This window comes from Rhineura floridana, chromosome 3 (assembly GCF_030035675.1).
Source record: "Rhineura floridana isolate rRhiFlo1 chromosome 3, rRhiFlo1.hap2, whole genome shotgun sequence".
Classification (NCBI taxonomy): domain Eukaryota; kingdom Metazoa; phylum Chordata; class Lepidosauria; order Squamata; family Rhineuridae; genus Rhineura; species Rhineura floridana.
The window spans coordinates 99860021-99883743 of record NC_084482.1 but is presented as its reverse complement, the minus strand read 5'-3'; the positions used below and the strand labels follow the sequence as shown (position 1 = coordinate 99883743).

The window sequence follows — 23723 nt, the reverse complement described above, 5'->3', positions numbered from 1 at the left end:
AGTTTAATCTAGCTTTGTAGCACTGATTTTTTTTCCCTTTTGGCTTGGCTTGTTGTGTACACATGGTTGGATATGTATGGTTTTCTGCCTGATTTTGCTGGCAGCTTAATTGTACAAGCAAGCTGTAGTGAGGCTTTTAATAGAGGCTTTTAATAGAGGCTGTTTTTGAGCACAGTCAATCAAACTGAATAGGTGTGGCTGAAAACAATATGCTAGAAATTAGCAAACGCCAAATTGATATGAAATACCAAACTGGGTTTTAAGGAAAACATTAGTGAATGATTACAGCTTGGAACATGAATTGGATTTCAAATTTTATCTACAGCATTGTTCTTGTTCAGTAGATGGCACTGTGAACTATGTGTTGAAAATAATTCCTCTGCGAGTTTCATGTTTGGCAATCCTGACATGCTGAAGAAAGATCTCACCTGTTCCCAATTTCCAATATTCTGGCCAGTGAATCATAACTACTGGGGCTGATGCACACTTATTTTTAATGTTGTTTTTAAAAATTATAAGTGAAATAGCACACTGAGCCCTTGCATGATAGGGGAAGGGCCTGTAGCTCAGTGATAGAACATGTACTTTGCATACAGAAGATCCCAGGCTCTGTCCCTGGCTGGCCTGTTCAGGTAATGCAGAGAAAGATCTGTCTGACACCCTGGAGGGCCAATGGTCTGACTCGCTTTAGGGGAACTTTCAGTGTTCCTATGAGTGGGGGCATCCCAAGTTCTTGGAATGGTATCACTTCAGAAAGTGGGAGAGGTATTGCACATTTGAATTCCTTTCCCCCCATTCCTCAGAAGTCCTTGTGTATATACATATGTATAAAAATCAACAGCTAGCAAATAAGAGAGAAGTTTGGCTACAGCCCTTATTCCATACATCCTTGTATCCCACAGACAGGGTTTGTTCTGTTTTTGCTGTAGGGATTGGGGGAACCTTTCAAACATGCAGTTCTCTTCCTGTTTTCTAAGATGAGGCAGCCCTAAAAGACCAGCACAGTGTGATATTTCTAAACATGTAACTTAGTTCTTGAGGATTTATGCAGCAGGATCTGCCAAAATAAAATGTATCATAGGGGCATATCTAATAAAATTGAATTATGTATAATGATGGGAGATTTTCAATAAGGTTTCTCTATACAAGCCCTTGAGTGCCCCCACACCTGTTTAATTATATGATACAGAAATTGTTTGGACATCTGTTTCTCTTGCTCTGCTAAAGTTACAAAATATGACAGATGAAGATCAGGTGGCTTAAACTTTGTGCCATTAAAAACGCTAAGCCTTTTGTCCTTTTGTGTTAAACCATGTGGAAAATCTTGCAAAGATCAGCTGAAGATTATAGTCACAATGAGTGAGAAAATAAGCTAAATAATTATCTCAATTTTATTATTTTAAACACATGGTCTGAAAAAATACTGTGCATTCCCAGTTATCAATTCATGTTAAACAAGCTCATACATTTTGTTCTGTTGTTACTGCCAGTTTTATAATACAGATAAATGCAAGCCATTGCAGACAGGCTCCTGAATGATAATCTTCATCTTCGAAGACACTGAAATCAGAAAGCTCACTGAAAATTTCTGAAATGGACCTCAGAATCCAATATGCATTTGGTAGTTAAAAAATAAAAATCAACAAGTATAGGTATAGGCACTCATTTCTGAATAACCAGTTGTTGATCACATAAACAGAATATTAGAATAAAACAAATTTTATAAAATATTTTATTTGTCAGTCAAGAGGAATATTAACAAATTTGAGAAACCTGACAGTCTCAGTTCTTTACAAAACAAAAATTCCACATTTGCTTCTTTGTGTTTTAGGTGTACATGCGGATATACCAAAACTGGGAAAAATATTTAATTACAGTTGTTCCTAAACGCATATGTATAAGTCATTTATTTTAATCCACATATTTCATTTTTTTAGCTGAAAATAGAAGAAGCAATATATTCAGAGAAAATGACTATTTGACTTGCAATGTATTACTCTGAATATAGGCATGTTGTTCTATTGCATGACAAATAGGGTAAGGGTTTTAATGAAGTGCTGTTGTCTCACAGAAAAATCCTGATTGAGAACAATTGTGGCTGGTGTTGGGTTGGGGTCTTTTTTTGTTTTTTTCCTGATCATGAAAAATGTTTGCTGTAATTTGCATAGTGTGACCAAATGCAAAGGTGTGCAGGGCATCTGTACCTTTAACAGAGGCATGGGGAACATGTGGCCCTCTGGATCTTATTGGGTTCCCAGCTCCCATAAGCCCCAACAAGTATGGCCATGGTCAGGGATGACAGGAGTTGTAAGTTCAACATCTGGATAGCTGGGTTTTATGTTTCTGTAGAAGGGGACACTTTTAGCAGATGCAACTCATCGTGCAGTATTGATGAAAGCTGCACTTGCTGAAATTTCATCTTCTCCAAAAATGATAAAGGTATGGGAGCTCTGTTATCCGTTGCAACTGGAAACCCTAAAACCACATTATTTATTGCGTAACTTCTCATCATCAGGTTAACAGTCTTAACAGTGCAATCATATACATGTCTACTTCCATGTAAATGTACATACGATTGTAACCTAAATAATACTAATTAACCTCCCTCTGCTTCAAATGCATACTTTTAAGGAGTCCAAAAACCTACTTGTAAGCAAGTCCCATTGAAATAAAAAAATGTATCTTACAAGGAGATCCAAATTGATTTTTTGTGATATATTTAAACTGTTGCACTTTTTTAAAAAAAAAGTGGAACAGTTGTACAATTGAGTTTAGGTACTCAGTCTTGACTTTTCATTAGTGACTACTAATGCCTAATCTTGCAGCCACCCCTTTTCTTATTGAGACTGCCATCATAGTGAATCCATATTCAGTAAAGCAATTTCTTCCTAATTTACTGCATGCGAGATCTTCATTCAGTAACTCCCCCCCCCCAAAAAAAACCTGGAGTACTTTTGGAACTTAGGGAAGGAGAATGGAGATCCATATGGGAGCTTGTAGATTTCTTTAGGAGAGAAACTGATTTTGGCAGAAGCTGATTTTTGTCTAGTCAGTGTCACTACTTTTAAGGAATTTAGGGAAGCCAGTATAAGTAGGAAAACAGAATGACTATACTCACCAGCACATTCAGAAATGCTTCATCCTCACTTCAGTAATTAGTACAGTTTATCAAGCTATCAATACTAGATCAGGACTATAGTGGTGAGGAGGAGATTGTTTCCATTGATCTGCAGTGATAATCAATACATGGTTCGCCACACTATCCCTTTTCTCTAATATTGATGCCATTAGTTTACTAATCTTATTCATGAGAATTCATATATTTCTCCCCACCTGTTTATTTCCATCTTTTCCCAACAGTTGTCCCATATTTAAAAAGTGGTGGTTATAGGCATTTTTGGAGCTTCCGTTGCAATTAGTGCAGTCCTTTCAAGATCAAAGGTCACTGATGTAGCACTGTTGGTTTGCCAGTTTTCGAAGTACGATGTGGTTGATAATAGTGTGTAGAGATGTAAAGACCTGGAAAAATAGAAAAAAAAGTTTTTCCCTTTCCCCTCCCCCATTTTTCTAGGAAAAAAACCCAGAAAATTTGTGAAGAGAACTGGGAAAATCCCCCAATTTTTCAGGGATTTTTTTTCCTGGGCTTTCGTATCTCTGGACTGGTGTGTAACTGTACCTGTCTCCACTACCTGGCCCATCCTACCACCATGAGCTATTCTAAACTACCTCTTCCCTATGGTGTTCCTGCAGTTAAAACACCAGCCGGTCCTGCTATGCATTCAAGCCAAAAGAGATGAAATAGACACAGTGGCTGGTGATTTAACCTAACAACTGCTTAAATCGGTTAACTTAAAGCTCATCCTGCTGTAGTGGTATTATGTAAACACTGTTTTTGATGGGGGGGAAATAATTCACAAGACTTTCTTCCCTTTGCCTCTGTAACTAGTGAACTTTTCAGGACAAAGAGAAGGTGGGGAAAGAGATTTCACACATATATATTTCTGCCTTCAACAGAGCAGCAGCTACAATGGCACAGGAACCCTTAAAGGGAAACCAGTAGAATCATAGAATCGTAGAGTTGGAAGGGGCCTATAAGGCTATTGAGTCCAACCCCCTGCTCAATGCAGGAATCCAAATTAAAGCACACCCGACAGGTGGCTGTCCAGCTGCCTCTTGAATGCCTCCAGTGTTGGAGAACCCACCACCTCTCTAGGTAATTGGTTCTATTGTTGTACCACTCTAACAGTTAGGAAGTTTTTCCTGATGTTCAGTTGAAATCTGCCCTCCTTGAGCCCATTATTCTATGTCGTGTTCTCTGAGATGATTGAGAAGAGACCCCGGCCCTCCTCTATGTGGCAACCACCTTTCAAGTACTTGAAAGGTGCTATCATATCTCCCCTTAGTCTTCCCTTCTCAAGGCTAAACATGCCCAGTTCTTTCCATCTCTCCTCATAGGGCTTTGTTTCCAGTCCCCTGATCATCCTTATTGCCCTCCTCTGAACCTGTTCCAGTTTGTCTGCAACCTTCTTAAAGTGTGATGTCCAGAACTAGACGCAGTACTCAGGATGAGGCCTCTAGTGCCAGATAGAGGGGAACCAACACTTCATGCAATTTGGAAACTATACTTCCAGTAGTCAGGAAAACCCCAGCAGCAGCCAGCATTCTAGTTCAGTGGTGAAAGATGGATGATGTTTCCTAGCATAGTTATTCATCCATTTTTTTTTTGTAATGGTACTCACTGGTGCAGAGTACCATCACCTATTTCTTTGCTATCTATACCATCCATTTTGTGCTGGAACCCATGACGCTTTTATTAATGTATGAGTAATGGCACCTCATTCTTTTACCAAAAAGAAAAGAAAAGAAAGCACTGCTCTAATTCATTGTGTGAGGACCTCGTATTGAGCCGTTAAGGTTGCAATCCAATACACATTTACCTGGCAGCAAATCCCATTGAACCCAATGGAGCTTACATCTGAATAGATATGTATTGGATTGTAGCCTAACAGCTTAAACCTGTAACTGTACTTAGAAGCTGTCCCACTTTTTTTCAATAGGGCTTACTCCCAGGTAAATGTATTTAGGATTGCAGCCTGAATCTCATTGGTAATTGGGTAGCATTAGTTCTAAAGCATCCAACCATAGCACCTTCCAGCCTTCATTTAGGTAAATTCTATGAAGCAACAAAAAAAGAAAAATTGTTTTAGCACAAGGTCATTTACATTAAAATAAAACAATGTTCCAACTATTGTACTTGCAATCTCTAACTAAAATATTTCCATAGTTGTCTGTGAGAACCAGTATATCTTTTGAAGTTGTCAGATTTCATGCAAAAATAGTATATTATTTTTAAAGTTTACATTCATGTCACAGGAGTTTATTTACATACAGATCACCAGTTTGTGCTTTTCACAAATGGAAAACAAATGATTAAAATTTTCAAGTTAATTTGTTTCATTCCATAAAAACTGTTAAGAGACAGAAGCTGTTTTTCTGATATATGCAGCAACAGTCAAACCCAAGGCATTGAAAAGAAACAGGAATATACTATCATTACCATTCATGGGCTACAAAAATATTTTTAAAGGAATTGTCGCCTCTTTTTCATGCAGAATACTCTGAATATTCACAATTGAATGCAGAGTTCTTTTTCTAATGATTAGATCCTAACAGTGCCTTTTATTTCACTTGTATATGATTTTTGGCTCTGATATTTTATGTATTCATAATGCAAAACTATGCAACATTCTCTTAAACCGTAGGAATGATTGGATTTTCTTGTTATAAATCACCATAATCTTACAATTTACTTAGAGCCTGACTCAAGCCCATAGCAGATTCACATATGTATATTCATCACTCAGATGGAGTTGTAAAATGAAGAGATAATGTGTTTGTAGAAAATAGATGTGACGGATTGAACACCAGGAACAAAAGGTTCATATTATCTTTTCTCACCTCTCTCAAATACCATGCTTTTCCAGTGGACCCAGTTCACATGCACAACTACAAGTCATCAAGTGGTGAACATGCATGTATGAATTAGCTCCCAGAAATATACTCTCCTTATAACAAGTTAAGCACACAGAACACCATGCATTTCTTTAGTTAGGTTCTAGAGGTTCTATTTACAATCAAATGGTATATAAAGTGTATGTGTGTTTTAAATAGAACTGCAAAACCAGCTTGTCAAATTCCATCTGCTCATGTTTATGAGGCACAGCCATTATCTCCATTCTTCTTACCAGAGCCTGGCATAATCTAAAGCAGACTTCCCCAAGCTAGGGCCTCCAGATGTATCTGAACTATAGCTGATCATTAGCTATGCTGTCTGGAGTTGATGGGAATTGTAGCCCAAAGCATCTGGAGGGCACCAGCTTGGGGAAGATTGTTCTAGAGCACCTTCCTTTCCTAGACACCTCATCTTTGAATGGTCCTGCCTTTCAGAATGATAACCAGAGATGACGACCTTTTTGTTTCCTTGGCCTCAACATTATTTATTTTATTTAAAAATATTTATATGCAGGCGTTCTGTTAAAAAGACCAGGGCAGCTCACGCAATAAAAATGAGTAATATATTAAAACTCAATTTAATAAAAAAAAACACCCCGAAATCAACAGAAGTATAGTAGAGGTTATTAATAACCAGCAGAACCAATAAAACCACTGTTTAAAACAAACTACACTGACATGTCTGAAAGCTTGGGCAAATGAAGGCATGGTGCTAGAAATACATCAGAGTCTGCAAAGGACATTCAATATATGGAGTGAGATGACTTATACCTAACTTCAACGACACAGGGAGGACCTCTAATCATGACCGTAAACTTTGGACAGGTTTATGTAGGAAAAGGTGGTCTTGTATGTATCCAGGATCCTCAGCCATATAAGGCTTTAATTTTGAACTGAAATTTCTGCGAAATCTTTAAAGGCCTTTATAATGCACTCTAATCTGGAGGTTATCATGGACATGGATAACTGTGGCCATGGTATCTCTCTCCATGAGAAGTTGCAGCTGGCATCTGGGAAAATTCTGTGGGCCATAGATGCCACCTAGGCCTCTAGTGATAGTGCTGGATCATTGCTTCCAAACTATGAACCTGATCCCTTAGAGGGAATGAAACTCTGTTCATAACAGGTTCAACAGACCATTCACTTCTGGACTGAGTATCAATGTATTGGTGTCATCCAGTCAGTTATTGATTCTTGATACCAATTCAGCACATCCTCTGCCTCACCTCTGAATCTTATTTAAAGTGGAAGTAGATCTCTGTGACATCAGTGTCCCTGAATGATGTCACTCAGCAGTTTCCTGTACATGTTTAAAAGAATGGGAGACAAGATGATACCATGTGAAACCTCATAATATAAAAGACACCTTCTGGAACTGGCCGTGTAAACAAGAGTGGGATCACTATAGTACAGTACTCTGAATCATCAATGGAGACAGCCAATCTAGGGGGATACTGGACAGGTGATAGTAGCAAAAGTCACCGAGAGATCCTGGACCATTAAGCATTGCAAAACCCCTATTCCTTTTTTTGGCCAGACAGTCTTGACTGAAAAGAGTGAAATGGGTCTAGATCATCAGTATCATCTCAGAGCAGCAGAACTGTGATACTTCATGGGCTCCTGGAGGAAGTAGATCAGGAACTGATTTCTAATAACGGGTATGTAATGAGTAGGCATCTATTTGAAATTCTAAAAGTTGAATTATAATTCAACTTATGCTGAACTTGTTTTATTTTAATTCCAGTACTTTTCATTAAAAATTGGCCTATTTTTCACTATAGTTTGAGATCTGAATCAGTGTATATATTAAATTCTGACTTCACTGCCTAAGTTTTATTTTGACTTTGTTTAGACTAAGATTTCATAATGTCTGTGAACACTGATTTTAACTGGCTGGGGCAATGATAGTATGCGCCATGGTGCCTGGGGCAGAAGTTGATATATCCAAAGTACCCTCCAGATGTCGTTAGACATCAGCTTCCATCAGCTCCAGCCAATATGGGCAATGGTGAGGGATGATGGGGCTTGTAGTCTAGCAGCATCTGGACAGCAGCACTTTGGCCACCCTTAAAATATTGCATTGTAAATCCTTACTAGCTGGTGCACATTCAGGATCAGGTTGTTACTGTTGGTACCAAAACACTTGTTAGTAAATATTTTCCCCATAAGCAGAAGCCTTGAATGGTAATATCACCATCTATAATGTTCCACCAATGTAAAGATGTATATACTAGCATATGCACATTTGCTGATACAGGAAGTCTTACAATTTATTTAAAAACAGTTCTTTTTCTGATTTCATGTGTATTTCTCTAAGCACTAACACCTCAAACTATGCATGTTTATTTGGTAAGGTGCCCTTTATATATTACAGTGTCTTACAGTACAGTGTAAGTACCACATTCATTCATTACAATTATGGTTTTATTTTATTCATCCATAACATTTAAAAGGACTGTGTGAGCACAGTGGGCAGCAACAATGGGTCCTTCTAATGCACTTATTGCAGAGTTGAGATCAAGGATGATGATCAGGTGAGAAGGACCTGTATGATCCTTCACTCATGTGCTGCTAGGCTCTAAAATGTCATGGCACAAGTCTGTCATAAATCCATGAGTAAGCTGCTTTCAAGCTACTGTAGTAACATATAAAGAGCACCTAAAGTTCAATGATACTTCGAAGTAGTCTTTGAATTCAGAGGCAGATGTCTATTGCAAATGACAGAGGCAAGTAGCAACCCATCCCTAGGTCATAGTGTTTCTCCCATTTGCATAACTACAGTACTGTATAATGCATCATGCATATAGGACCAATCTCTAGCTTGGTTCCTCTTTCAGCAGCAAACAAAGGAGCCCATTGTGGGTTTGCCTACAGAGATACAGCTTTCACAGCTCAATCATTGGAGTGGGAAGATTATGCGTACAGGAATTTTCCTGGCAATGGTATATAGAATTGCAATTATACAAGGGGGGAAATGTGCAATTAAGAAAAATATGCTGGATCCAACCAGTGTTAATAATTTTGCGTCCTCTTGGTTTTACCAGAAAAGATTGAAAAAAATGCCTAATTTTCTAACTGAAATCAAAGGGATTGAAAAGCAGCTGGATCATACCCAAGGAAGTTCGGCTGGATCCTACCTAACATTTTCTATGTGCTGTTTAAAATAAAAGTTTAATTAATATCTAAATAACTTGTACACTGTAAAATCTTAGTAAATGACAGAATTTTAGAGCCAATACCAACTACACTCAGTCAAATTGATATAGACCCACTTTAATTTGTGTGCCCACTTTCTCCAGCGTTTATAGCTCAGGGAAGTGACCATTATTATTTCCCTCCCCCCCCCCAAGCATTACCTCAGCCTAACTGGGAAGAACTCACATACATCACACTTGTGTACCTTCCTCCTCCAGTGAATATGAAAAGTAGGTGTCATTATCTGCTATAAAATTAGTCTAGTATTCAAGTGTAGATCTAACAGTGCAATCCTGTACTTATCTGCTCAGAAGTCCCATTGAATTCAGTGGGACTTAAACCCAGGCAGTGTGGCCCACGCTACTGGCCTTTATTCTTCTTTGTTTTTGCACTGATAAACTTCTGATTCTTCAGGTTCTTTTTGTAGTTTTAAGTGAAACCTTTGTAGTTGAGATATGAAGAAATCAGGACAAGCATTTGAAAACCACAAAAAAGTTCTTTTTGTACTAGAAGTACTACATCAAAAATCCAGTTGCTTTTGAAATCTTAACTGTTTGTTCAGAACAGGCATTAACAAATCAGGCTCAATGTAAACACTTGCTCATTAGTTCACTGTCTGTCTCATTTTTAAAGAATACCTTGCGATCTTAAATTTGACTTCATTGCCCTTCTCAGCTCCATATGGATGGATTATTTATCATCACATTTAATATTAAGATGATATGGATATTGTACATCTAGTTCAGCTGAAACAGGCCCAGGGCTACTTGATGTCTTGGAGGCAACTCAGATGTCCTAAAACTTCCATGTAGATGTAGCCTCTTGGGGAAAAAAACAAACATCTCAGCTATGTTTTGACAGGTAAACCTTCCTTTTATCAAGATATGTGCCAGGACTAAGGAACCAAATGTTGGATTCCCAACTCCCATCAGCCCCAGCCTGCATGGCCAATGGCCAGGGAGATGTAATCCAGCCACTGGTTCCCCACCCCTGAACTAAGCCTTTTTTCAGACTCCTACTTCATAACAGACGGTTGTATTTAGAGTAGCCAGATGCAAAAGAGGACAGGTCTCCTGCCCTTTAATCATTGTGTAGAAGAATTTCAGCAGGTATCGCTCTTATATACAGGAGTCATGTCCTCTTTTGCATCTGGCCACCATATCAATATTACATCTACATTAGAGAAATGGAATCTGTAGCCCTTCAGATGTTGGACTACAACTCCCATCAGCTCTGATTTGTGGAGACGCTGGTGGGGATAGGGAGATTGGACTCATCTGGAGGGCTCACAGGTTTCCCATCCCTGACCTACATGGTAATTCCCGAGCACCACAAGAAGGCTTGTGCAGGTTCTCTAGAGTGAGGATTGGTTTCTCCACTCCAACACTGAACATTTATTTAGACAAATTGCTAGGATGTGGGGATAGATATGAGGCCTCGAGAATATGGGCTCTTCTTTGCTTTTGGTTTTATTATTCAAGACAAATCTATAAAGGGGGAAATCCTTTAGTACTATTTATTCAGAGATGCCTATTGGAATGCATAAGGTTGGAAAGAATAAGAAGTGGGAACTGTGGAATGGATGCAAGTCTGATGGTAAGAAGAAGCTAGGAGGAGCAGCAGCTGATGTCATCCTGGCTGGGCTGAGCACCACAGAGTTCTAAAGAGGACACCTGCCCTCTAGCTTCAGGAGCTTTAAAACTGAATGATGTATCCAGCCAGCCAATCAACTATTTGTTGAGACTCTGCATCCTCTTTAAATCATTTGAAGCCTGCCCAGTTCTCCTGAAGTACACCACTTTAAAGTGTTGCAAAGGGAAAGCTCTAGCTCAAAACCCTAATCTTTTGTTACTCTGGATGGACTATTTCAAATCCACAGGGGAGTGGATGGAAGTGAGAAAAGTATGCAGTATGTTTATACCAACTGTCTTTCCCTTTTGCAAGTCACTTTCTCGTAGCTGCCACAACACAAGGCAATTGAGTTCTTTAAAGGAGCAGCCTACAGACATCCCTCATCAAGAGTCTTGCTAATTTCAGAAACCTTCCAGGTGGCCCTTAAGAAATTGCTTGTCATTCTAGACCCAAGAAATACAAAGAATTCCAAGGCCTATAACATTTCTGAAACATTACAGGTTAGTGTTCACCCAGAGTGTGCCACTATATTATATTCAGTATTGTATGACATCCAAACTCTTCCTTCTGCTGTTCTTGTTGTGAATGGATTGCACAAAGTGAATTCAGTTTCTCTCTTGCAGAGAGAGCATAACAGCTGCCATGTAAGAGAGCAATTAAACAATTCCAGTTTTAAGTTCTAGATCAGGGTAGCAGATTTATTTCCAGCTTTGTGCATCAAAGAAAATTTGAGGTAGACCACTAGTCTTTGTCAGATATTTCAATGAGTGGGACTCTGGTACTTTTAAGAGCTCAGTTTCAGTGAGGAGTTCTTGGCTGCATATGCACACAATAGCAGCTGAGGGAGAAGGAGCACCATATGATGAAAGGTGCTGTACCATACTAAGCAAGGTGTGTGCATGATGTACAACCTGTGAACCTCTTGCTTCTAAAGAGTTCTTAAATGGTACCCATCCAGAGAGACATCTGGAAACCCTATCACATTTTTGAATCATCCAGGAGCTTAGAGAAGTGTCGTACAAAATGGGCAGGTCCAATCTGCTTTTCCTTCCTGTTTGCTAAGGGGTTTTTGCAGGTATTAATAACAAAGATGTCTGTAAAATGCTTTCAGGAGTAGTGGAATTTAAAACAGTGTAATAGTTGTCCAGTATGTTTTTTAAGCAATCTTCTAGAGCATCCATTACAACAAGAACTAGAACTAGATGGTAAAGGAATTACTCAGAGATGGTGTCTTCAGACAACAGAAGGCTCACGTGGAAGATCAGATGCTTATTCATTTCAACTGCATCCTTCTCACTTTTCAGTATTATCCTAATATCGCTACAGAGTTCATTATTCTGAAGAACCTTCTTGTGGTGTCAGATGGAGATGCTTGAATAAAGCTCTTCTATCTGTTTCTTGAAGTATTCTCTCAGCTCTGGTCTCCTAGCTTTTAATGTAGGTGTCAACAAACCATTTTGTACAGAGAACATTTCAGAGTGGACGTAAACAGCTTTAACCTGAAAATTAAAAAAAGCCCAAGTTTATAAAACGGTTGAAATGTTAAATAAAGGGAAACAGCTTTGTTCCTTCTAGGCATACAACAGTCCCAAGCATTGGCCACTCCATGTCAAGTATTCTTCTGCACACCCGCTCCTAAAGAGGATACAATAGCCTAGTACTAATACATGCCTACCTTAAACTTTCTACCTACATTAAACTACCTAGACTTTCAGCTATAGTGATCCATCATTAAAGTCCTATTTTCCCCCCAACATATTGGCTTTCTGAATAGGAATTTTTTTCCAGATAGGAAAAAACACAGCATATGATTTTTACAGTACAAATTATAGTCGAGGGCTGCCTTGTATTTTCATTTGTCTGAATCCCCAATACAGCACCATCAATTAAGCAAATTAACATGACTTTTTGTTAATACGAAGGGATAAGAATTTGCCTCAGTTCCCCTTTTCCACTGCTTCTAAGTAGACTATTCACTAATAGGCAAAATACCTTGCAGTTTAAGAACGTACCTATAGCCCACAGATATTTCTATCAAACTTTAAAAAGCAGGGAAATTGGGCAGCTCTAGGGAATGCACCAGGGGAGCAGGAGACCTGAACTCCTCTCTGAGATATTGTACTGGCCTACAAATTTGTCAAAATGCAAACACAATTTGGGTTGGTCTTTCACAGTCCGATCCACTTGCCATGTAGCTTGGAAGAATTTGGTAACATGTGCCTCTGAGCATATGGTGAGTAGTGGCAACACCTGCCATCTCCAAAGATGGAGAATTATATTTTTGTATGTTTGTTGGTGTTCTTCTTACTTTGCTTCTTTCTTGTGTTACTAATGTTTCTACAGAGAATCTACACCAGAAAATTTTATTTCCCTCTTTATTCATCCTAGAAATCTGTGTCAAATTTATTTTCATTAATTTTAAAGTGTTTTTATTGGTCAATGTCATATGATGGTGAAGACAGCCTTTTGTGTTTCAAAGTGGAGGTTATGTTCTATTTCTATTTTAGGTGCATTAACACTTGAATCTGAAACTGCAGTTTGATGTAAAATCAGACTGATTACAATACGTTGCTACTTCAGCAATGACTCTAGCTGTGGGAAAAAAGAGGATGCAAAAAAGAGGATGCATGTTTTCAGCCTGCTATGTTTAAACTACTTTATTTAAGGCAAGGTGTTCATGATCATTTAAAAACATAGAGCACACCTAGAATTTTGCTAGAATATATTTCACCTCCCACTGTTTTATCTTGTGCAAATTGAGACACTTCTGAGGTCCACTGGAGACTATTCTGCAGAAGTCAGTGCCATTATTCCACAATTATGTTTGGAGGTTTTTTAGTGTAAATTTTGCAAATTGTTGCTGTACTTCACATATTCATAGAAATAAAAGCAAAAGAAAATGATTTCCTATAGGAAACTTCACTAAAATTGCAAAGTAAATCAGGCATATTTAAAGTGACCATCTGAACTATGTCAACTGTCTTAATAATGTTGCTTCCTCCCTGCTAAAACAAGATCAGCACAGCACATGTCGTCTTTCTATTATTTGGACTGATTGCAGGTGTTGCCACCACTCACCATATGCTCAGAGGCACATGTTACCAAATTCTTCCAAGCTACACAGCAAGTGGATTGGACTGTGAAAGACCAACCCAAATTGTGTTTGCATTTTGACAAGTTGGTAGGGCAGTACAATATCTCAGAGAGGAGTTCAGGGGTCCTGCTCCCCTGGTGCATTCCCTAGAGCTGCCCAATTTCCCTGCTTTTTAAAGTTTGATAGAAATATCTGTGGGCTATAGGTACGTTCTTAAACCGCAAGGCTTTTTGCCTATTAGTGAATTTCCCTGCTTTTTAATCTGGGAGGTAAGAAATGGGATCCTGTGCAAGTTTGCTGAGAATGGATTGATCATTTGCATGCTTATTGAGTTCAGTGGGATTTACTCCCCTGCAATCATGCTTAGGATAGGTGAAACTGACCACAGGGGATGGGGGAGGAGGAGGAGGGAGGGGAGGAAAGGCAGAGGGGAGGACTGGGATGGGAGCAGGCAGGAGGGGGACGGGAGAAGGACAGATGTGATCATTTGCATGTTTATTGAGTTCAGTGGGATTTCCTCCCATGCAATCATGCTTAGGATAGGTAAAACTGACCGGGGGGAGGGACGGAGGGCTGAAGTGGGCAGGGGAAGAGGAAGAAGGAAGAGGGGAGGGGAGGAGAAAGGGAGATAAAAGAAGAAGGAGGGGAAAGGCAGGTCTGATCATTTGCATGATTATTGAGTTCAATCGGATTTACTCCTATGCAATCATGATTAGGATATGTAAAACTGACCGAGGGGGAGGGGGAGGGGGAAGGAGCATATTGGAGGGGGGCAAAGGAAGGGGGAGGGCAGGGCAGGATTGATCATTCGCATGCTTATAGAGTTCAATGGTATTTACTTCCATGCAATCATGCTTAAGATAGGTAAAACTGACCATGGGGAGGAGGAAGGGGAGGGGAAAAGGGAAGGATGGGATGGGAAGGGGAAGGGGAAGGAGGGGCAAAAGAAGGGGGAGGGAAGGGGCAAGAGGGAGGGGAGAGAAGGGAGGAGAAGGGAGGGTGGGTTTGGTCATTTGCATACTTTTTGAGTTCAATGGATTTATTTCTGTGCAATCATGTTTGAAAATGGAAATGGACTGCCTTCAAGTTGACCGGACTTATGGCGACCCTTTGAATAGGGTTTTCATGGTAAATGGTATTCAGATGTGGTTTTACCATTGTTTTCCTCTGAGGCTGAGAGCCAGTGACTGGCCCAAGGTCACCCAGTGAGCTTCATGGCTGTGTGGAGATTTGAACTCTGGTCTCCCAGGTCGTAGTCTAATACTGACCTGGGGGAGGGGCAGGGAGGGGAGGAGATTGGGTGGGTGGGCACTGGGCAGAAGGGAATCCCCTTTCCTTTCTACAAGGAAAACATTGTGAACAGTATCATTGTTTTTCAGCGTTTCCCCCACCTTTTTATTCTACAGAAGGCACATGTAGCCTCCCACTAGGGTTGCCAGTTTCAGGGCTGAGACTGACCTGTATCTTTACGAGAAGAGAATGTCAGCCAAGTGCAGGTGTTCTTGCAACACTGTAATGGGAAAAATCACAAGGTGGAATTCTCCCTTCCCCCTGCACAACTTTTAAAGATACAGAAGACCTCTTGGAGGCTGGGCCTGGCAACAAAGAGGTCTTCTGTATCTTTAAAAGTTGTGCAGGGGGAAGGGAGAATTCCACCTTGTTGTTTTTCCCATTACAATGTTGCAAGAACACCTGCACTTGGCTGACTTTCTCTTCTCCTAAAAATACAGGATCAGCCTCAGGCCCTGAACCTGGCAACCCTACCTCCCACCCAAATTTAATACAAAGCTGTCCCTTGCCACATCCACACCAGGCCTCTATTACACTTTGGACAATAATTATTTATTTATTTATTGTATTTATATACCGCCCCATAGCCGAAGCTCTTTGGGCGGTTTACAATAACTAAAAACATTAAAAACAAATATACAAATTTAAAAACACATATTTTAAAAACAATTTAAAACACAATTTAAAACAATTTATCATGGCTTCTGTCAAAGCCATGGCTCAAAGCCAATCATGGCTTCTCTCAAAGAATCCTGGGAAGTGTAGTTAGTGACGGGTGCTGAGAGTTGCTAGGAGATGCCCTGTTCCTCTCACAGACTTTCAATCAGAGTGGCTGACTGTTAAAACATTCTCTCAGTGGAATAGGAGTCTCCTCTCAGCACCCTTCACAAACTACACTTCCCAGGATTCTTTGATGGAAGCCATGACTGTCTCAAGTGAAATCAAGTCTGGTGTGGGTGTGGCCCCCTGATTAGCCAAGCTCAGCATCTGTGAGGCTTTCAGAACACTGACAGTTGGTTCTTACTGAGCATGCCCCGCATTATCATTGGCTTCAAGCCAAAATTTCTTAAATTAATTAAAAATCAGCCAGGCATTTTTAAAACTTTTAAACTGCAGAAGATGAAGGCCAGAGTATGGGGCAAGGTCAGTATTAGGATTACAGGTACTCTGTGAACATGGCTGATTTTTAATGAATTTCAACAGATTATGAGAACTCTCAGATAAAAAAGTCCAAAAGGGCTGTCGGGTTTTTTTCTCTCTTTTTAGACTTTGAACTCTCTATTCTCTCTGACTGTTTTGTGTATCGCCATGAAAATTGAGAGGGTTGCAAGCGTTTCTGAGTTCAGGACTTTAAGTTTGGTAAGGTTTTATTTTGAAATGAGCTTATGGGAAGCATCAGAATGGTATTTTCAATTTAACATTGAGGAATGTGAAAAATCCAAGCTGGCTATAGTGTATAGCCACTCTTGTGACTGTATAATGTATTTTCTCTTCTAATGTGCTGAACAACACTGATGTTTTTGGAAGGCTTTGCAGTTTTTATTTGCTCAGCTAGATATACAAAGGTGATCAATTTTAGCTTGCAATCCTATGCATGCTTATTTAGGAATAAGGCAGCTTTCTACATGCATAGGATTGTGCTGCCTGTTGCTTTTATATATTTCCTCTGTTGCAGAGGCCTTTAAATAGGCATGTTTTACATGCCTGAACAATGAAGCCAGGTACATAAGAATAATTTGGTTCTTGTTATCATTTGGCATGTAATGGCAGACACAATGTATATTTTATCAACAAAGGTTAAAAAACATCAAAAACATTTAAAAGCTCAATTATTCTAGAATGAACTCACAACTGGGACATGCTGGGTTTTCTCCACCTTCTGCAGAAACAACTGGCACAAGGAAGTATTAATTTTTTAAATATTAAAATACTTGATTATCTTTAGCACTGTAACTGAACTGTAGTATGTGCACAGTAGCTTCATGTTAACAAAGCCTTTCAGTTGCTTTGAAAAATGTTTAGTGCTAATTGTTAATTATGGAAGAAACTTAAGGATATTTTATATTCTATTTACATTTTTACAGTTTAAGAGTATCACATTATCTAACCATCTTCTATATGTGTGTGTGTATGTATATAGAGAACTAAATGACATGTTGTTACATTCAAGATTGTGTAAGGTATAAGAAACTGCAGTGGCTAAATGTGCATTTGTTCATTTAATTGTCAGGTGCTTGTCATAAGAAGTATTTGGATATAATGCTACTCACATCTTTTTTGTGACTCCATGGCACAACAGAACTGCTGGAAGTAAACCTAGCTGTACTGGAAATGATGTGGTGGTATCAATCTGAGGGTATCCCAATTCATGCTGGGGAGTATTGTTAATGCACAGGTTCTGACTATCAGCATAAAGGCTTTGCTTACCTCGGGGGGGATATGGAACCAGAGGTGGCCTGTTGGGATGGAGATGACTGAAGGCAGACTGGGAGGGAATGCAGGATCCCACTTGCCTACAAGATTGGTCATGTGAGCTTGCTGGGCATGTTAAGAGACTTGCACACGAGTGACTACTACAACAACAGTGAGGGACCTTGCAGTAATGAGGTGTGTCTGTACTTTTGTTGTTAAGTTCTGAGCAAGTTCTGACTTAGGGGTTTGGGATGGGTGCTGAGGCTAGGTTACTTCTGTATCCTCTGAAGCAAAGGAAGCCAGGGCTTGGTCCTGGGATTATAAAGAACTGTACATGTTTTCTGATCCTTACTTGATGCCAAACATTTTGTGAGCCCTATAAACACTTTCCAAAAAGAAACAGCATAGTTTAGGGTTTCCATATTTTGTATCGGGGATGGGAACCTGTGGCCCTCCAGGTGTTGATGGACTACAACTCCCATCATCTCTGACCAGTGGCCATGTAGAGAGATAGGAATTATGTCCAACAACAACTGAAGGGCCAAAGTTCCCATCTTTGTTCTAAATGAAGCATTGCTATTATGTGCATAGCCTGAGTTTAGACAGGTGACACTGCTGGTCTATGTTTCTGCTAAATGTCTAGTCCCAAGTAAGGAGGAACTTGGTCCTTTTCCCTGCTATTTCTGTGCCATATCTCATGTAGCCTTTCAATGCTTTAGGCTGATAGCTGCCTTTGATTAAGCCAAGACTCTAAGGCAGCCTTTCCCAACCAGTGTGCCTCCAGATGTTGTTGGACCACAACTCCCATCAGCCTCAGCCATTGGCAATGCTGGCTGAGGATGATGGGAGTTGAGGTCCAACAACATCTGGAGGCACACTGGTTGGGAAAGGCTGCTCTAAGGGGTGGCTAACCTTTCTCAGGCCAAGGGCTGCATTGATCCATATTTAATACGCCGGGGGCCACATGTCAAAGTTCAAAGTGGGTAAGGTGAGAACTGCAGTGACTCAAGGCCGTCTTCCAACACAGCTTTCCCATCAGCTGTTCTAAATTACTTTAATGATTCATTATTAAATTCAGTTAAAAAAACAAAATTTTAGTGGACAAATTTGGGGGATTTGAGAGGCCACCCGCCCCCTTTTGGCATCATGACATCACAGTGGGGGACCTAAGTGAGTGGTAATAATTTATATATTTTTAAAATGACAAATTTTGTGATGGTCTTATGGGTCACAAAAAATCAGGGAGGGGGCTGGCTATGGCCTGTGGGCCACAGGCTATCCGCCCCTGCTCTGAGAATATCCAGAAAGATTGTTCCAATCAACATAAGAAAAAAATGACATTAGAAAATGTGATGCAGTAACAATTTTATGTAAAAGGGACGCCCTTGCCCTTGCATCTTCTTTGTACTCATGTTTCCTGGTTGTGATTTTAATAATTCATTTAGGAAGGCTTTCCCTCCTCCCCAACCTCACTGTTTATTAGTTGCACAGTGCTCGAATACTACAGTGAAGAGTGGCCATATTTCTTCCCATACCCAAAGGATAACATTAAATGAATTGATAAATTAATAGATTGCATCACATGAAGGTTATAGCAAGAACAGACCAGGTTTAAAAGACAGTTTGCCACATTTTTATGAATCAGCCTTTGAAAAAGCAGGGAACTCTTGTAAAGTGCATTTATTACAATGTTGCAAAGTCTAGTGCACAAATATAGGCATGCTAAGAAATGTAATTATATACAGTACATGCTTCTTATAAATGTTATACTTGTGCTTTTAAAATAACAGAATTACAACATAGCATCATTTTAGATCATACTTCTGGGGGAGGGGTGTATTGTTTCTATTTGTGAACATCCTCTGTTGTAGATATTTTGGCAGCAAACCTCCGTCAGGAGGAGATTAGTCTATTTGTGGAGTACAAACAGAACAGCTGTATTTTTCCAGGTCTGCACTGACTTTTCAAGACTGCTTTCAGCTTGGACAGAATGGTGTTTCAAACATTTTATCATGTTATCTATCATAATGAGACTTCATTAACAATACCTTTCATACATTCTTAAACAAAGATATTTTTAATATATAGAATACATGTAAGTTTATGACTATATTGAAACACAAAGCATAAGTGAGGCATTTGGGCTTTTATATAATGTGTGCTAAAATCCCTACTATTCATCACAAAGAACAGGCTCATCTGCTCCTGGTAATCAAAAGCTATCCATAATTCAGGTTTACCTGTTCAAATGAATGAAGTCCGCTCTCTTTCCCTAACTGCACCATATCTTCCATTATTGCTTTTTTTAGCTCCTAAATAAAAATATATGAAATTTACAGCCAGGAACTTTTATTTAGCAACAGTGAAACAATCCTATTAAAATTCAAACTGATAATTTAAAATAAGCAGACAGTGAAATATAATTGTACAATCAAGGGCAGGGATGGGGAATCTTAGGCCAGGAGCCAAATCTATTTGGCCCTTGGAATTCACCGAGACTACACCCCTCTCCTCAGGCCACACCCTTCACTGGCCCTGCTTTGCACCTCAGATATGTTTGCCAGGCTAGAATGTGTTCTTGAACTCTGACAATCGATCTTGCTTGCCTGGATGGGTGATGGGAGTGCGTGTAGAAACTAACCTTGTGTAGAAAGATAAAATTTACATCTGATGCACCCCCCCACTTTTTCCTCTGGCCTCACCACTATTGGCAAGTAGCCCTTGCCAAGATGTGCAGAAGGGCATGTAGGTTCCCCATTCCTGGGGGATTCTGGTCCCATAGTCTTCATGCACTAGTCTCTGAAAAGTCTCCTTCGTTTAAATTTTCCAAACATATAAGCATCTGTTAGCAAGACAAATACTTAATTCTTATTTTGGCATGTTGGCTTGCATCTTGTTCTCTGACCTCTTACTTTCCTCTTTGAATTTGCAGTAGAAATATAGAGGGGTTCACTGACTGAAATTATATTTTAGAATGCAATTTCCAAAACAGTGAATTACCTTACATTCCATGCAATGTCCCTACACTTTCCTCTGATGCCATTTTCAATATTTATTGTTTATATAATGCCATCAATATGCATGACATTTAGCAGAGAGGGTCATGTCTCTGCCCCAAGCAGCATACAATATAAAAAGAGAGAGCTTACAATCTGCTTCCTTAGTGTTTTTAATCAAGTCCCTGAATTATAGTGCAGTCTTAGACATATACTCAGAAGTAAGTCCTATTGAGTTCAATGGAACTTACTCCCAGGTAAGTGAGTATATAATTATAGCCTTAATTTCTTGAACATCCTAAGGATGTTGGCAGGATGTACCTTTGCTACTGCTAATGCCCTAGCCACTCTTACAGATTTTCATCACCTTACCCAAGTGACACTAACTCATCTGGTTTTGATACACAGGGATGGGGAAGGACATCTAGCTACTACTATTCTATTAATTCATCTGACACATAGGAACATAGGAACTGTCTTGTTAACTTACCTGTGAGACTGCTCCTCTATCTAGTTCAGTATGACCTATACCAGTAGTTCTCAAACCTTTTCCCCACGGACCACCTGAAAATTGCTGAGGTCTTGGAGGACCACTTAATTGCTACAACAGGCAGAAAAATGTGCTGTGCTAGGTTCGGTATGATTTTTTGTACTGTTATTGTATCTTTTATTTTTATATTGTATTTTATTATATTACAATTTGCATTCCATGGAATTCAAATTGTAGTACAATAAAATACAATATAAGAAATAAAATATAATAAAAATACAATTTAAAACCAATATGAATATTTAATGTTGACATGCCACAGACTACCTGAATGGAGCATGCGGACCACTGATGGTCCACGAACCAAAGTTTGGAAACTTCTGCCCAATACTAACTGACATCAGTTCTGCAGGGTTTCAGATGTGGGGTTTTTATCAACACTGCCTGGAGATTCCAGGGACTGAATCTTGATACCTTCTGCAGACTGAGCATGTGTCCACCACTGAGCTATGGTCCTTTACCTATGACTTCCACTGAAGGTAAATTTCATGTGTGGAACAAATGTGCTGGAACATCCATGGTGGACATACTACTCTTAGCAGCTTTGCTGTCTTCTTTCTGGAATAGTACTGCAATTTTTCTCTAGTCTAGGCAACAGCAAAAAAATCACATGATTTGGCACTGGCTCAGACATTCCAATCCCCCGCCCCCCAAAAGCACACCTCACAGTGCAAAAAGAAATATCATCTTATAGCAATGGAACAGTAGTGTTAAAGAAAGTGGAACACCCCTAAGAAACTATACTGGCTACTGTCATACAGTATTTTGCTTATCTACTGGAACCTTTCTAACAATGTCGCAGTCTCTAACACAGTAGTTACCTATCTACTTAGAGCCCAAACTGATAAAAGCATTTTAACTAATGTGCTTTGGAACACATGGCTTTCTTTATGAAAAAGCAGCTGTGAGGGACCTTGATAAGGATGAAAAACCTTTTCCTCTCTACCATCCAAATGACGAAATGTTGCCTTTTGGAGGGGATCATTATTGGCAGAAAAATGGTGCATGGTTAAGCTCCCATCTATCTATTAAAAATAATCTTCCAAATTGGCACTATTTTTGCAAGTTTATAATGCTCATGAGCATGTACATAAAACATACCACATTTTTACAGAGCTCTGTGAAAGTTCCATCAAAGCCCTTTTTCTTGGCCCAGGCTGGCATGATTTCAGCATCAGGTACAACAATCCCCACCAGGAAGGCCTGCAAGGAGATAGATAAAATTGGGAACCAAATTTATGACATGGCAACCCAGTTTGATTCCTTGTCCTTTGCTGTGCTCTGTTATCTATTTCTAAATATGAGTGCTGTTGAAGTTCTTTGTCCTTTGCTCCCATTCTCTGACAAATGCTGTAGTAGCTTCTGCTTATCATAAGAGCCAGAGCAGTGTGTGTGTGAGAGAGAGGGATAGGAGCTGTGTGTATCCATTGAGGGGCAGGGCTTGGATGCAGGGCTCTTCTGATTACACTTCCATATAAATGGTTGTGGGGGGAAATACTCCCATTTTTCCACAGTTCTTCAGCTCTTCCAGTTCCATCATGAGGCTGGCTCCAGATGTTACAGTGACAAAATCTGGATAGGTGTGTGTAGCTTGACTTGGCATACATAGTGATTTGCTTATTGATCTATGCAGACATTATGGAATATGCATGTCAATATCTTATAATGTTCCCTGCTCCAGAAAGTTTGCTGTGTACCCCAAAACTTCTCATACTTGGGACAACAGTGAGAGAATAGTATGCTCCTCTCATTAAACTAGGTATTTAGCAGCTGAATGTACCTGTTCAGTAGGTAACTAACATCACCATCACCTTGTATCCTTTTGCACATTACACTGAACATAAAACTGATCAAATATGTGTATGCTGTATCCACATCTCATACACATGAAAGCTGAGGCAAAATAATTGCAAGTGCACTTCTTCAGACATGTACATTAAATGTATGAAACCGTAATATGGCAGTAACATAGCAGTGAAAACATGCTCAGTCTTGCTAAAAATTAGATGGAATAAACATAATACCTGGTCTGTTCCTAAATGCAACCCCACTGGAACCTATGTTTGAGTCACTCAAATTACAAAATTTAGGGTAATATCTGAAACTTGGAACAACATTCAAGAAATGTCTAGAAATGGATAGTGTTACCTGTAAGCTATCTCCATGCACGTATATCTGGGCGACAGGCTCACTGCGAATGTAGATATTCTCAATTTTTTCTGGTGCAATGTATTCTCCCTGAGCCAGTTTAAATATATGCTTTTTTCGATCAATTATTTTAAGTGTACCATTCTGTGAGTGAAGAAATGACATAAGAACATAAGAAGAGCCCTTCTGGATCAGACCAAAGGCCTACCCAATCCAGCATCCTGTTTCCCACAGTGGCCAACCAGATTTCCCTAGGAAGCCCACAAGTAGGGACATGATTATGGAGCAGCAAATAATTATGCAGATCTTGGAAAAATCATAGAGCCCTGTCTACAACTCAGCTGTACTGTACTGTAGTCCTTCTAAGCAGGAGGGTCAGAAACAGATTTCAAAT

At 39.5% G+C, this 23723-nt stretch overlaps 1 protein-coding gene across 3 annotated transcripts in view; it reads right to left on the bottom strand.

The window, feature by feature from the left end:
* Positions 1-11509: 11509 nt before the first annotated feature.
* The window catches only part of ACSL6 (acyl-CoA synthetase long chain family member 6), a 76946-nt gene continuing 64732 nt past the window's right edge, over positions 11510-23723 (bottom strand). For all 3 annotated transcript variants that reach the window (XM_061617072.1, XM_061617071.1, XM_061617073.1), the window contains exons 18-21: positions 23330-23473; positions 22283-22384; positions 19876-19947; positions 11510-12338 (exon numbers count right to left, since the gene is read on the bottom strand). In XM_061617072.1, the coding sequence (XP_061473056.1) occupies positions 12198-12338; positions 19876-19947; positions 22283-22384; positions 23330-23473 (459 nt within the window). In that variant the 3' untranslated portion in view covers positions 11510-12197. The remainder of the gene's footprint in view (positions 12339-19875; positions 19948-22282; positions 22385-23329; positions 23474-23723) is intronic.